General features: G+C 38.9%; 1 protein-coding gene across 1 annotated transcript; it reads right to left on the minus strand.

The window, feature by feature from the left end:
- Window positions 1–1,714: 1,714 nt before the first annotated feature.
- LOC113589988 (cation channel sperm-associated protein 2-like) lies at window positions 1,715–11,404 on the minus strand. The gene is made up of 21 exons (XM_035526895.1): window positions 11,313–11,404; window positions 10,696–10,972; window positions 10,390–10,503; window positions 10,097–10,238; window positions 9,624–9,859; window positions 9,370–9,433; window positions 9,189–9,276; window positions 9,063–9,108; window positions 8,265–8,346; window positions 7,858–7,972; window positions 6,710–6,869; window positions 6,143–6,265; window positions 5,866–5,934; window positions 4,008–4,267; window positions 3,718–3,879; window positions 3,507–3,631; window positions 2,611–2,789; window positions 2,394–2,493; window positions 2,277–2,303; window positions 1,912–2,168; window positions 1,715–1,825 (listed from the first exon to the last, which is right to left on the minus strand). Exons 2-21 carry the CDS (start codon window positions 10,958–10,960, stop codon window positions 1,758–1,760), a joined length of 2,682 nt encoding a protein of 893 aa, XP_035382788.1. The 5' UTR covers window positions 10,961–10,972; window positions 11,313–11,404; the 3' UTR covers window positions 1,715–1,757.
- Between the last annotated feature and the right edge of the window lie 4,382 nt (window positions 11,405–15,786).

Below are 15,786 nucleotides of genomic sequence, written 5' to 3' on the forward strand. Positions count from 1 at the left end.
GAATTGGGGGTGGTGGGAGGAACCACAGAAGCTGAGATGGGATGAGGCTCAGTAACAACATGACATCAGGGGTAGGTGTACATCAGGAGAAAGAGAGAATAGATTATTAGGCATGTCCAGGTATGAGGGTGAGTAAATTGGAGACCTATAATGTGCAAAGGACTCCGGCAGATCTAGCTATGGCAGCACAGCTAAAATTAAGGAACCTCAGGCATGAGGGCACCCTGGAACATCAGCACTCCACTGCTCTCAGTCAACAAACATAACTCTCAATGTCCATGTAACCCCAGATCTACACCTTTACCTAAGATGGGAAGTAGGTAATAAAATGCCTGACTGTACAGATAGATGTTCAGCCTAGACTTAAATATTGAGACTGTGCCTGTGTCTCGGACATTTACAGGAAGGTTATTCCATAGTGTGGGAGCTATATAGAAAAAGGCTCTGCCCCTTCATAGATTTTCTTATTCCTGGTACAAAGGTAAAGAGTCTGCACCTTTTGATATAAGCAGACGTGGTGGGTCTAAATGCACTAGGAGTTCTCTAAGGTACTTTGGTTGAAATTTTATGAAATTTTACTAGGAGCCAATGTAAAGTAGCTAAGAGAGGAGTAATGTGAGCATACTTTCTAGTTCTAGTAAGCACTCTGGCTGCTGCATTTTGAACTAGCTGGAGTTTGTTTAGGAACTTAGAGGAACAGCCAGATAGTTAAGGATTACAGTAGTCCAATCTTATGATAAATGCATGGACTAGCTTTTTTGCATCATGTGAGGAGAGTATGTTCCTAACCTTTGTATTTTCCTGAGGTGGAGAAAGGTGGTCCTAGAAATATTAGAAATAGTTTCTCAACATCCAGTGTCTGATGTCGTTTATGCATTCCTCAATAATACTAAGCTGATATATGTCCTCTGGATAGGCTGAGACATATAGCTGAGTATCATCAGTGTAGCAGTGGAAACTAGCACAATGTTTATGTAAAATGTCACCTAGAGGTAGCATATATCAAGAAAAAAGGCCCTAGAACAGGTCCTTGTGGGACACCATGTCTAACATTGTTGTATGCTGAAAAGTCTCCATTTATATTAACAAATGGGTAGCAACCAGCTAGATAAGATATAAACCAGGAAAGGACTATTCCCCTAATCCCAAAGGGCTATTATCCCTAATCGAGTCTATCTAGTAAACTGTTGCGATCTATAGTGTCAAATGCTGCACTCAAATCAAACAATATAAGCAAAGAAAAAAAACCCTGGTCAGAAGCCAACAACAGGCCATTAACTATTTTAATCAGTGCTGTCTCTGTACCATGATGAGGCCTAAACCATGACTGAAAGATATATGATATACAGATGCACAGAAATGCCTTTAAAATAAGGCAGAATCACATGGTCACCCAAAACCAAACAGACGATCTACAGTACAGTTAGCAGTACTGTAGCACTGCGTATAAAATATTTTGGATGTTGGCTGTAGTCAGTACAAGTGATTTGCAAGCTTGTAGGAATGTTCATGAATTAAATTTAATTGTGTAAGTCAGATCAGTTCCTGTCAAGCAAATGCAATGACATGTGGTGTACTGAATGCTATCCTCAACACACATTTAAACCACATACATTGAATTACATCTAAATGGAATTTTAGCCACCATACTGGACCTGTCAGGAAACACAATACAACATAATGCAAGCCCATGTAACATTGCAAAATCCTTTTATTATATAAATGACCTCATATACATTTCTATATGTTTTTCCACTTTAACTAGAGAATGATGGAGAAGGCTCTTTCGAGGAAAAGGAATCTTGCATGTTAAGCAATAGCTGAACTGGAAGACAGAGACAAAAAGGTGGTTATTCACAACACATTAAAACGCTACCTCTCATCTTCAGTGCTATAAACCACAAGGTTTACCTAAAAGGTTCTGCAGCTCCATCCTCGTATCCAGGATGTCCTGGAGTGTCTTCATCAACACATAGTACCTAAGGAGAAGGTCCTTGGGCCACATCACCTTCTCGTCCTCCTTCTGAAGCCACATTGCCTGCATGTTCTCCTCCACATATGTCTCCCAGTCTAATTTCTCTTTCTTGTTGTGCGCACTGGAGGTCATAGACAGTGAAGACTCCTTGGTGGAGAGAGACTCCTCGTGTTCCTCGGGTATAATGGCAAGTCTGGACAAAGGTGCAAACATGTACAACAGAAAATGTCTCATACTAACCAAAAAAGGCAACTGTGTAGGGCCAAGTGAGGTTTCCCATCTATGTGGGAAGATTACTTACACAGGAATCTTTGGTTGGCTTAATCTCCTAAAATTGAAATAACAAAACCTTTTAATATATACTCTCTATATAATTTTTCTATTATGTAGAAAATTACTGTATGGAAGAACTACACACCTCTTTATGATTTCTGCTTTGAAAAGATCTGTCTTATGCTGCATTTCAATTTGTTCGACCACTTTGGAGAGTTCACTCCTTACAGAATTGAATGTATTTGCTATAGCCATACAACATGGATTTAGCACACTATTATTGTTCATTAAATGGCAATAAACTAATTTACTGCTTTACCACATTTCATTCAGGTATCGTAATGATCTGTAGTGTAACTTACTCATAATGCCAATGAAAATGTTTCGGAATATGAAGGAGCCAATAAAAATCCAGAAAATGATGTAAAGGCTGCAGGTGATACTGTCCAGCTCTGGAACCTTTTGCACTTCCGACAGCAGGGCATGCCAATTATCCAGGGTGAAAATCATAAAAAGTGTGATGAATGCAGCAGAAAGATCACTAGAGAACAGAATCAACAGTGTGACAAACAAAAACACTGGCAATCAAATCAAATATGTGAGACATGGTCATAATCAGTCATCACACATAATTGTGTAAGTTATAGCAGGACCTCTAACATTTAAAGATACTTGTCTTGGTAGGTCCAAAGTAACAGAGCAGCAAGTGTAGGCAAATAGTCAGACATGAACCAGTTGCAGGAAGTAAATAATTAATAACTGTTTAGCAGGGGGCTAATTAAATAGTTGAGTCATACAGTGTAATAATAAATATACTGCATGCCATAAATCATATCTTCACTAGCTTTTTCAACATGCCCCAAAGAACGGTGAAGAAAATCAAACAATGAGAGGTCATCTACATGCTATCCAAAGTGAAGACAGTCATCAATTAGTAGCCCATTGTTTATTAGAAAACCTTTTATCTAGTAGGAGTTGGGAGAAAGGCAAAGAGATATTTACACAAACATAATTATCTAAATTCCTGTTCCTTTACAGTGGTTCTCTTTCCAATTAATTATAGCCTATTATAGCAATGAAGTGATTACATCTGACATTAGTAAAACTTTTACAGCATGTTATTTACCACCCACCTTTATTTTTCTGGTTTGAATACTGTTTGAATATTAATTAAAATAGAAAATATTGCCTATTCATGTTAGAAATGTTAGAGTTATTAACCTGCTGTGATTAAAACGTTGAGCAAATATGAACTCACCTAAAACTTTCACTGAAAACTAACCCTTCAGCACTGGAGCGGTTGTAGTTTTGGAAAATATTCATTCCAGCCAGTGCAAAAATGAACATAAACACAAACAGGAGCAGGTAGATGTTGGCCACAGCCTGGGGAAATACAATAACCTTTTCAGTAGACTCATTACAGTCGTTTGTATTCATCAGACGAACTGCATTTGTACAGTTCTGCAAACCTTAAAAGATCGGGAGATGGCAAGCACAACAACCCGAACTGGTCTATATTTAGACACCACCTTCAAACAACGGAGGACGCGAAGTTTGCGGAAGTACTTTAAAAAGCTGAGATGAACCATCTGTGAATTGCTGGTGGCTTTCAATATCTCTGGGATAAAAGACTAATACAACAAAACATATAAAAGGGGCAAATACAGAAAATCTTGTTTTGACAACCCCCTCTAGTAAATATAAAGGGTTGACATTGTGAAGGCTTGCAAAAATATTACACTTTGGACAGCTGTCTTACACACAGCTTCATCGCACTTACCAGGATAGTGACACAAAAATCAAAGATGTTCCATGAGCTTTTCCAAAACTGCCAGAAATTGTCCAACCATTTGAGCAGGATCTCCAGGAAGAAAATTCCTAGTATTCCTGACTCCAGAATATCCAATACAATCGCCAGAATCTGAAAATGTGGTTCCATTTTGTCGAAAATCTCTAAGTAAATAAAACAGTGGACCATGTATTGCATGTCATCATATTTATTGGGATATGGAAGAAAAACTCTCCATTAAAGGTCTATTTCTCATTAAAGGTCTATTTCTCATTAAAGGTCTATTACTCTCAGTTCTCTCCAGGCTTGGTGTGACTGGTTCTGCATGGAAATGGTTTCAGTCCTATCTGGAGGGACGGTCCTATCAGGTGACATGGAAAGAATCCACATTCAAACCATGTAGACTCTCCACTGGTGTTCCACAGGGCTCAGTATTAGGCCCTCTTCTCTTCTCTTTGTATACTTGTTCTCTTGGTGATGTAATATCTCCTCATGGTTTCTCCTACCACTGCTATGCCGATGATATTCAATTATTTCTTTCTTTCCTCTGACATACAGGTGTCCAGACGTATCTCAGCATGCTTTACTGACATTGCATCATGGATGACAGCCCACCACTTGAAGCTCAACCCCAGTAAAACCGAGCTTCTGTACATCCCAGGTACTCCCAACCCTTACCATGACCTCACTGTTTCCTTCGAGAACTCCCTGGTATCCCCATCCGAAGCTGCCTGTAGCCTGGGCATAACTCTGGACAGCCAGTTGTCGTTCTCAATTTATGTTTCAAATCTAATCCAGTCTTGCAGATTCCTCCTTTGTAACATACGAAGGATTCAGCCCTTTCTCTCACAGGAAGCTTGTGCAGTCTCTTGTGATCTCAATGCTAGACTACTGCAACTTGCTACTTGCTGGTCTTCCTCTGAGTGCCATCAGACTGCTACAACTTGTCCAGAATGCAGTAGCACGACTGGTCTTCAATCTTACAAAGTTCACACTTTACTTTGCTGCTGCGCTCCCTTCATTGGCTTCCAGTAGCTGCAGGAGGCAAGCTTCAAGGTTTTAAATCAAATGGACTAGCCCCTTCATACATAAGGGTCAATGGTCAAAGCCCGATCCATACCTTGAGTACTTTGAAACTCAAGTATGGCTTGGCTTGAAATACCATGCTTCAAGTCTCATGGAAGACAAGCATCTGTCCTGGCTCCCAGATGGTGGAATGAACTTCCACTTGTTGTCAGGACAGCAAAGTCCCTTGCAGTCTTCAAATGCAGACTGAAGACCCATATATTTGTGGAATATTTAAATGACAACTGCTCCTACATTGACTGACTAAATTAGTACTTATTGTAGGGTATTGTTTATTACACTGAGGTTGTCTAACAAACTCTAGTACTTACTGTTTATTACACATCATTGTTTAAGATAGAGCTTATGTATTTTGTACTACTTGTATTTCTACAGTATTCTAGATCATTTGGTATCTTGGACTCTAACCTACTGTACATGCTAGGATGTATTCTATGAGTAAATGACGAAGCACTTTTGTAAGTCGCTCTGGATAAGAGCGTCTACTAAATGCCAGACATGTAAATGTATTTATTACTCTTGAACAGTTTTTAAAACCATCTTTCAAGTCATGCTGCTAGTCATGTAATTGCATTTTTTAGAATTCAAATGGTAAAATTGTGCTAAGTGAGGAGATATGAAGCAGGACTGCCAACTGCTATGAAAGAAAGACCGACTGATATAAACCATGCAAATCAGCATCTCTTCCTCAAATATCATTCATACAAATCTTAGTCACCTGATAAATAAACCTGGACCTCACCTGCCTGGATCAGCTGAATAATAGAATTCAAAAAGATCAGGAGCATCACCATGTTTGAGAAGAACTTACCTAGAAGTACTATGATTAAGGAAGACATATTTTCATTTTGTGGGAAAGAAATTTTTTTTCTTGTGAACAAAATGCATCATAAACATGACCCAACATTTAATGTTCGGTAATCTAGTCAGCTACCAATCCACATGTGAAGAGAAAACAGATAGCAGGCCCCCTTTTTTTCCACTACTCAGCTTTGCGAATGAAGGTGACATGAGGATACTCTCGAGGATCCAGTGTGCAAATATATCCAATGGGGGGTATTTGGAATGGCGGGTCTTTAGACGTGCCAGTCTGTGGTCTTCCATAGTTATGCCTGTGCGTCTCTGGGCTGAGATGTCAAATGCTACCAGGTGGTGGGAGTCCCTTCCTCTCAGACCGGTGTATAATTCCTGGTCTGTGCATTTAATATTATTACAAGACATGGCAAAGTCAGAGCTGACTCTCAGATCAGGCAGTAAGGCATAGTATCAATTTTGAAAATAGAGTTTGATATAATATGATATAATCTTCCTTGATAAGGTGACAGGTGCAATACATAGGTCTATAGAGGATTCATGCCACATATTTAAAATGGTTAGTTTCAGTAGTTCTAAGAACTACTGAGAATTGAGTCTCACCCAGACTCTGAGAACCAAGTGAGACAGAACAGGATCCAGCCTTAAACTGCACAAGAAATTGATCTTAGTGAGCTGGGCGTTAAGAACTATATCCTCTAACTAATATCCATTTGAGGGCAATTGAAATGCTGCCAACAGCAGCCATTGTCCTGAAAGGTCTGTCAACATACCAACTAGGTCCTTGATGGTATACTTTGGCAGTCCCCTGCTCTCTTCATGGAACTGTTCATGCAGGTGAAAGGTCTGGATGCATTTAATTATGACAATCTCTGCTCTGGTAAGATTAGCTTTGGTCCCCTCAGACTGGTAGTACTGAGAAATCTGGGCCACCTGAGGATTAGAAGGCATTCCACTGTAATTCTGTAAATTATCAGCTTCAGTTTGACATAATGAGCCCAGTTCACCTCAGCCCCCACATTTCCTTAATGAGGCAAGTGTGCATTCATGTTCGAAATGGGGGTATTATGCACTGCACAACTGCTATAATATCTCTCTATCTGTATGCGTCGACAGACTGCTGTTACTGACAATCTCCTGCACTGACAGTCTAAGTCACTTGAAGACTGTAACAGGATAGCAGGGGAGATCAAACAGTGTAAGATACAGGTAGTATTTATGCAAATGATGGGGAGTTATTCTCCCTAAAGGCCAGTGATGGACCATAAGCCATAAGTAGACAAAGAATAATTACATTTCATTATTACAGTGAACATATATTATATATACACATATACATAAACTTTAGCAATTATCTACATAGTCAGTTGGCCACCCTGAACAATGTAATTCAATTAAAATTCTCATTCTTTTCCAGAGGTCCTGCAGTTGACAAGTTTGTTCCACTGATAGCAGTGTGTTTGAGTTGGAATATAATCTGGAAGCATCTGCACCAACTGTGTTCCTTCATTCATTTATTCAAGTTTTTCTTTAATTTATCAGTTGTCTACAGCTATTCTTGAGAAGATGTCAGTCTTTGATTTTCTTGCCAAGATAGCTATATTCATAGATAAGGCAAGATTCACACTGTGCTTCCTTGGAGGGTAAAAAATGTGAGGGCATTGCACTGCCTTTATTTGGCTGCATCCTGTGCAGCACTTAAACGTGCTATATTGCTGAAAGGTTTATCAGTTTGGAGACATAATATTAAGTTACGCTATATATTCACATAGTAACCAAATATTTTTTTTAGACCTCAAATAACTTTTCATAAACCTACTGAGTTGGGATGTTCTGAGCTAAAAATGTAGGTTTCTCAGATTTGTTGCTGAACTATTTGGACTGTCATACCTGTAGTAGCATATATTTGTGGAAGGCTTACCTCAAATGCCTTGACAAACAGTTTGTTCATCAAAGCACTTTGTGACCTTAGTGTTTGCTGGCTCTCTTCAATAGCTGCAAGTATTTGAAGAGATCTGGCCATCAGCTCTGCTTTCCTGTAATCATAAACAAGATCCTTCAGAGCAATTAAAATATGTATATGTATATGTATATGTGTTACTTTATTCAATATGAAATTTGATCATTTGATGTTATGGCAATATCATCTCAGTTGAAAAGGTTTTGGACCCTCCAGACAGATAAATACTGTTAATAGTGATTTTTTGCAAACAACCTTGAGGAGGCTGCAACCTTGAGTTTTGTTCAGGCATCAAGATTTGCCCATCACATTAACATGCTTGGTATGCCAACGTACAGGCACAGGGTACATAAAGGTGTCTCTCTCACCTCTTGCTATATCTGAGGGAGGAGGACTGTAGAGTCTCCTGGTGGACCTTCTCATTTGTCTCAGGTGCACTCGTATCCAGATCTGTCAAAGTGAGAGCAATCCAAACAGCACAGCACAGTGAAGAGTAGATGTAGCCTCATGTTTGTGTCAGCATGTCTGAAAATATTACAGTATGAAATCCAGAGCAGAGTTAAGAACCATCAGCAGACACCATCAGAGCATATTAACAGAGCACACAGGCAAAGTGCACAAAGCCTCTTTTCTTGTGGTAGCCGACTGACATTAAAAGATTTTAATAAAAAGAGCAATAAATAAAAAATTATTCTTACAACTATATTTCTTAGCCAGACTAATCATTCTGAAGCTATGGGAGTCAATGGTAAATGGAATCAATACAACCAATGCAAATTTAAGAGGGATCCATATGAAATTATAATAAAATCAAAAACCATAACTACACATAAGTAATAATAATAATAATAATAATAATAATAATAATAATATTTACAAAAGGTAATCCAGCAAGTAAATACCATTAAGGTTTTGTTTGTTTCATTTTTGCTCCATCTTCAACAAGACTTAATATCTTTGAAAGAACTGAATGCCCTGTGACCATAATGTGAATAAATACCCCACTATTGATGGAATAAACCAAATCTATGGGGTCACCTAAAATGAAAGGTAACATTCTGCATTGTTACACTCAGAGATGTAAAAACAAGACATAAGTTGAGCCCAAACCCATCCCCTTCCCACAAATGGACTGTCATGCATTCCATAGTCTCTGGCTCACTTACCGATCTTCATTTGGCTCTGCACTTCATCTTCGTCCACATCTAGGAACTGAAAGCAACAGCATCCTTAGTTAGAACGCTGAAACATTACACATCACCTCTTCCACATTACAAGTGTTCCTTCCTTACCTCTTCAGTCTCCTCTATCCTTTGCCTCTCTGCTTTCCTGTTCTTGATGGCTATCTTGAAATTGTCCACGAACACTGATATCACAAGACTTGGGAAACGGAAAGTTACAGTTAGCAAATACTGCACACAAGATAAGGAACTCATTTAATATGACAAAAAAAATTTACATCAATTAACTCACTTGAGGAGGATGTAATTCATTAAAAAGATGTAAGGGATCAGGTAAATAATGATCCCAGCAGCCCCTGTAGAAAAACATTTGTTAAACTCCCAATGTGCAAATGAGCACACCTCCCAATTTATTATTCAAATTTGGAAGAAAAAAAAAAGTAATGCAGCTACTTTAAATTCACAATTCCTACTCTTAGGAAATCTCTTAGGAAACAATGATGTTTGTACCAAGCTGATGTCTAGTAAGAAGATGTGGCCACAAACCTCGAGCTCTGCTGGTGGTGTAGATAAGGAACCAGTCATCCACTGTAAGAAGCTGAAAGAGGGTGAATAAAGTGCTGAAAATGCTTCCAAACCGCTCTGGATCAGTCTCGCTGAACGTCTCGCGGAATATCACACAGAACATGAGCATAAACAGGACCATTAGGAGGATGATGGAACTCATAGACGGAAGTGACTGGCGACAGGTGGACAAGACTAATTGGTAGCTCTGGAGGTTTCTGGAAAAACAGGAGTGAGAACCCTCAACTAAGAGGAAACTGAATATATGATTACTACAGTGTTTTTGACACATTGACCGAAAACATGTGCATAGCCTTCTGATGTTGATCGTAGCTTTCATTCGTAAAAGGAATGGACAAAAAAAAAAAGATTAATGTAAATGGGAGAAAATGCATTTCATCACTAGTTGTATTGATTCATTCACAGTATGGCAAGAGAGTGGTGGATTTCCTAACCGGATTATTCTGAGAACACGTAAAGCTCTGGCTGCACGGAGTCCTTTAAAAATCCTGAGTGCAGAAAAACCAGTAACACTTCCTTCAGCCTCCATGCTTTCCATGAACATTTCTACCAGATCAATCAGAAGGAGGATGAAATCTGGGAAAAACAACCAGAGAGAGAGAGAGAGAGAGAGACTCAGTCTATTCTTATCATTCTACACCTTTAATAACAACAAATGTATTTTGTAGAAATGCGTTGACATCCTAAGACAATGTTGTATATGCCCATCAATAATAAATCAGCTCACCCAAAACATTCCAGAGGCTTTTGAAATATAGATGACCTGACACTATGAACTTAAGCATGAATTCCATCAGAAAGATTCCCAGGAAGACGCTATCCAATGCTGAGACAAACCAACCTGGTACAACCGTATAAATAAACATAGAGAAATAACTGCAGTTATTAGACTCATTGTAATATGACTGGGATGGCTTTATCTTTAGCATAGAAGGAACTTTTACAAGTTCTAATTAATTCCCTTTTTCGAGATCGTGTCCAAACAAAATAGAAATTCGAGTAAGATAAAAAGCATCTTTGGGAGTTATCATACCTGCATACACAGAAACGATATCAAAGGTGTCAGCCGTGAGTATGCCTACATTGAGAATTACAATGAATGCAGTGAAGTATTCAAAGGCCTTGGCGAAGCGACAGATGATCCAGTATATTTCCAAACTCCAGATCTTCAGCACCAAACATGCTTTTTTAAACGGAGAGCTTGATTTCCCATGCACTCTTGTGTCCCCCTGCCCATGTGCAGAGACAACTTTTCTGGTCACTGTGGGCGTCAGTATTAGTGACTCTTTCTGTTTCATCTCAGTTTCACACTAAAACGAAAATGAAATGGTGTTATCAGTCAGTCAGTACCCCAACATGAGTACTGCACCATGACCAATACAATAAAAAGAACCAAGCTTCTATATTTGCTCATTTTCCCATTAAATACATCGGACCATCACTTCCATCACATTCATATGACGACCAAATTCTTCAGGACTAAATTTACCACATTTACTGAAGTATCCATGTATTAAAGCAATGAGGTTTACCTAATCTGCCACGTATTTAAATGTATTATTCTAAATAATATTTACAGCTCAGCCTCACATAGAATCTTTTTTTTTTGCCGTCCATCGAGCATTTTATCTATTCCTCATCATAACTTACCTTTTAACGACTGTTTGTCACGATATCGAGGAAAATATGCAAAACAAAGGCACGAGGGCAGTAATCTGTGAGATCTCCTGGGTTACCATCCGCGTGCCTTTGTTTTGCTTTGCTTCCCCGTTAATTCCGCGCCTGGTTTGGTTTTACCTTCCTGTTATTGTTCTCACCTGTTTCCAGTTTCGTTCTCAATAGCTTGTATATTAAAACCTTGCGTTTTTCTGCTCTTGTCGCTAATCGTTGGTCCTAGCAGCTGTCGTTTATACTAAACTGGTGTCGGTGTTCTTGCATTTATTCAGTGTTCTATGTTCTGCGTTGCTGCTTGTTTATCTGTACTGTTCCGTGTAGTTTCTCTCCGTGAGCTTGTTCATTTATTTTCCGGGTATGCAGCCTTCAGTAGGGGGTTAAGACTAGCCTGGGCGCACTATGGCAGTTCGGTATGGGTTGAACTGTTACAGGGTGTCTGGCCCGAGCTGTATTGGAATGAGGTGGTGAAGTGCCAAATACCACTGTAAAATGTTAATGAGATGCAAAGTTGATTGGAGAGTGTGTGGTGCATGTGGGTATGGGTGTGTGTGTGGTTGTGTAACACATAGATACAGAATAACAATATTATAAATCAATAATATTACAAATAATTCTATACATTAACACAATAAACATTATAATAATTACAGTTATTGTAATATATTAACACACGTTAAGTATGTTCTTATAAAAACTCTGATTATATATACAGAGTGTACTGTGTATGGGATATGACACAATGTGGCAGTACAGCCTTCACTACCAGGGCAGGCACATGTTCACATGCTCACTGTGTTTCTTGCTAATGGATACAGCAGGATGTTTTCTGCATCCTCCATGTCTTGATTGAAGTCTCTGGGTTTTTTGGTGGCAGCAGGCAAAAGTTACTCAGATGTCCAGTTAGGTTCAATATCTGAGGGCAATGATTTCCCTCTGGCTGGCCTGAGGTTGTGTTTTCCCTTCATCATGACTCCAATAAGAATCTGGATTAGACAAAAGACATGGAAATAGGAAAATGATCAAGTATGATGTGTAATGCTAATATTTTTCACATAAATCACTGTAACTTTACTGTTTTCTTTTATTTATTTTTTTCAACGAATCTTGAAAAATTGTCTCCTTTCCTTCTCTTTAATTTCTCTATATTTCATTAAGTTCTGCAGAGCTGAACTGTTCCTACTGTTCTTGGGCACAGCATTTGTTTTTCACACACATACTTAGCTTGAGTCTTTGAGTAAGTAGGATATATATATATTTTAGTTTAATTACATCAGTCGTTTATACCCCGAAATAGCCTGCACAGAAAATGACCTGTGTGAGGTTGGTTATTATGTCACTCAGTTATGCTGCACAAAACAACACTTTTGACAATGGGACATACTTTTATTAGCTTCACCTTTTATAAACGTTCACCTGTGCCAGGAGATGGTCCACAGTCTTCATCTGTAGATACAGACAGTGCAGATTTGGCCTCTTCTAAAAACTGTACATTACACTTGTTGTCCAACATTATGCCCAGGCTACAGGCAGCTTCAGATTCTGATACTAGGGAGCTCTGGAAGGAACTGTCAAGTCAAATTTATTTATATAGTGCTTGTTACAACAGTTGTTGTCAAAAAGCAGCTTTAGAAATGTCAGAGTCCAAGCCCCCAGTGAGCAAGTCAAAGGCGAGTTTCAGTGAAATACTCCCTAGACCATGAAGAAACCTTGATAGGTACCAAGACTCAAAGGGGGGGCTCCTCCTCCATCCGTCTGACAACGGACACTACAGTATTAACAATATAAACTATAATGTGCAAAGATGGTCTCAAGAAGATCTAGTTATAGGCAGTACAGCTAAAAGAATAGAGCCAGAAGGAAACACAGGCATGAGGGTGTGGTTGCTTGATATTTCCCAAATTCCAGTAATATTCTTAAGTACACTTGAATAAAAAAAATAAAGATGCAGATTCAATAATTAATTGAAAAGAATAGTAGATGTCGTGTTTATTTGCTGTTCAATATAACATACAAATGAGGCATAGTCCGGAGAATGTCTAACGGTCTGGGGGCGGGGGCTCGATCTTAATACACATTCGTCGAGTGTGGTACCATTATACCCAACCATGAAGTGTTCTCTATTTTTAAAAAGTGATCTCATTCAAACCAACCGGTGCCCATCGTGATAATATTGTTTCTTCTGGTTCCAGGCCAAGATGTCCCGGCCTTATACTGAAGCCATTGACTGAGACCTCTGAAGGCCTGACACAGAGGCCTTCTGAGGCCTTACACTGACGCATACATAGGCCTTTTTCTACATAATCACAGTTTAATTTAAACCACCTGCATTTTTTTGCTTATAATATCATTTTATTACCTCAAGGGCACCCTGGAACATTCGCACTGCAGTGCTCTCAGTCAACAAACTTGAGTGACAAAAGAGAGGTGAAGTGACAGCATGTGAGGGAATGCTCCTCCTCCCACAAGTTATGTGGTACGGTCCGCCGCATGCAGGGGGATTCACATGTGTACTGTTTTGTAAGCACACCGCCCGGGATTGCACACACATGCACAGGGTAAATGTTAAGTGTTTGTCTATTTAAACCCCTGTCAGTGTGTGCACCCTTGTTGGTCATTGTAGTTATGTAGCATAAGTAGCTATGTCACTACTTATGTGTTAAAGTCGATCTATGTAAACATCGCTGTAGCCGTAACGTTAGTCTGTGTACTCACCATTAATGTGTATGTGCTCTTTGTTCATTGTTAATGTGTAATCATGTTCACCGTAGATGTCTTGTGAGTGCCATCTGTTGTCTACGTTAACGTTAATAAACGTCATTCACCGTCAAGAGAGTCTGTGTGTCCTGCCCCATGCCCTGCGGCACTCGGGCCAACAGCATAACAAAGCATCATAACATCACAGTTTACCATAACTCTCAGTGCCCATGGACCCCCAGAACTACACCTTTACCTAAGATAGTAAGAACTTTTAAAAAAAATGCCTGACTGTACAGGTTTTCAGTCTAGTCTTAAATATTGCGACTGTGGAAAATGCTTTGCCCTCTGTGCTAGATTTTCTTATACTTGATACTAGTGAAGAGCCTGTATCTTTTGATCTAACTGGAATGCCCTCCCAGGGAGACGACATGTACGCGGTCCTGATAATGATAATCAAATGGCTCGGTGAACAAAACATTGAACTTTTGGGTCCATGGCCAGGAAACTAAAGAAATCTCAATGCTATTGAGAACCTGTGGTCAATCCTCAAATAGAGGATGGGTAAACAAAAACACAGAAACTCTGATCAATTCCAATCACTGATTAAAGCTGGATATTGTAACGTTATAGCAGGGACGAGGTGAGAGGCAAAACGCGAATGCAGGAGGCTATTTAATGAGCGAGGGTTTAAAAAAAAACCCCCAAAAAAACCAAACAAACACGGGAGGCCAATAAACAGAGACAAGGGGAAGAAAACACTGAAGCAAAGTAACACACAAACTAAGTATACAAATAAAACAAGGACGGTGATAACGATGACAACGCCACACACGACCAGACTTACCAAAATAACTGACAATATGGGAAACCAAACACAGGGCTTAAATAACCAAGACACTTAAGCACTAACCAGACACAGGTGAACATAAGAGCAGGGAGAACCAAAACAAGGACTGGAATTGAGGAACAGACAAAGGGTGGAGAAAGCAAAACCAAGGAACAAGGAAGTAAAGGAAAACAGACGCAACAGGGAAACAGGGACGCCAGAAGGGTGGCCAGTCTTGACAGATATCAGCAGAAGCTGATACCCAGCATGCCACTGTGATTTGCAGAGGTCTTGAAAAAGAAGGGTCAACACGGTAAATATGAGGTCTTTGCTTAAACTGGATGTAATTGTCAATAAAAGGTTTTTACAAGGTATGAAATGCTTATAATTGTACTTCACAATACCATATAAACATCTGACAAAATTATCTAAAAAAAAAATGAAGCAGTAAACTTTGTGAAAATCTAAATTTGTGTCAGTCTCAAAACCTTTGGCCACAACTGTGTATAACATTGGTATATCAAAGATTTCATTTCACAATTGCATAACAAGAATTATGGTAGAACGATCAGGTTTCAGTTACATGTAAATAGGAACTAAACTAAAGATTAACATGACAAATGATTCTTTAGAACCATGACCTGTTGCTGAAACCCAGATTAGGCTATGAACATTTTGAAATACTTGCTATTGTAATAATAAAGACAAACAAATTCCAATAAAGGGCCATGTGACTTTTTTCATAGTTACAATCCATTAATATACACAATTCAGGATTACTGAATAGGCTGCCTAAAAAGTACTCTCATTACAGCAAGATACATCATTGCCAAATGCTTGTCTCCCAGATACCTTTTATTTGATTTTCTGGGACAGTTGACAGACTTATATATATATATATATATATATATATATATATATATATAT

Source organism: Electrophorus electricus, chromosome 6 (assembly GCF_013358815.1).
Source record: "Electrophorus electricus isolate fEleEle1 chromosome 6, fEleEle1.pri, whole genome shotgun sequence".
NCBI lineage: Eukaryota > Metazoa > Chordata > Actinopteri > Gymnotiformes > Gymnotidae > Electrophorus > Electrophorus electricus.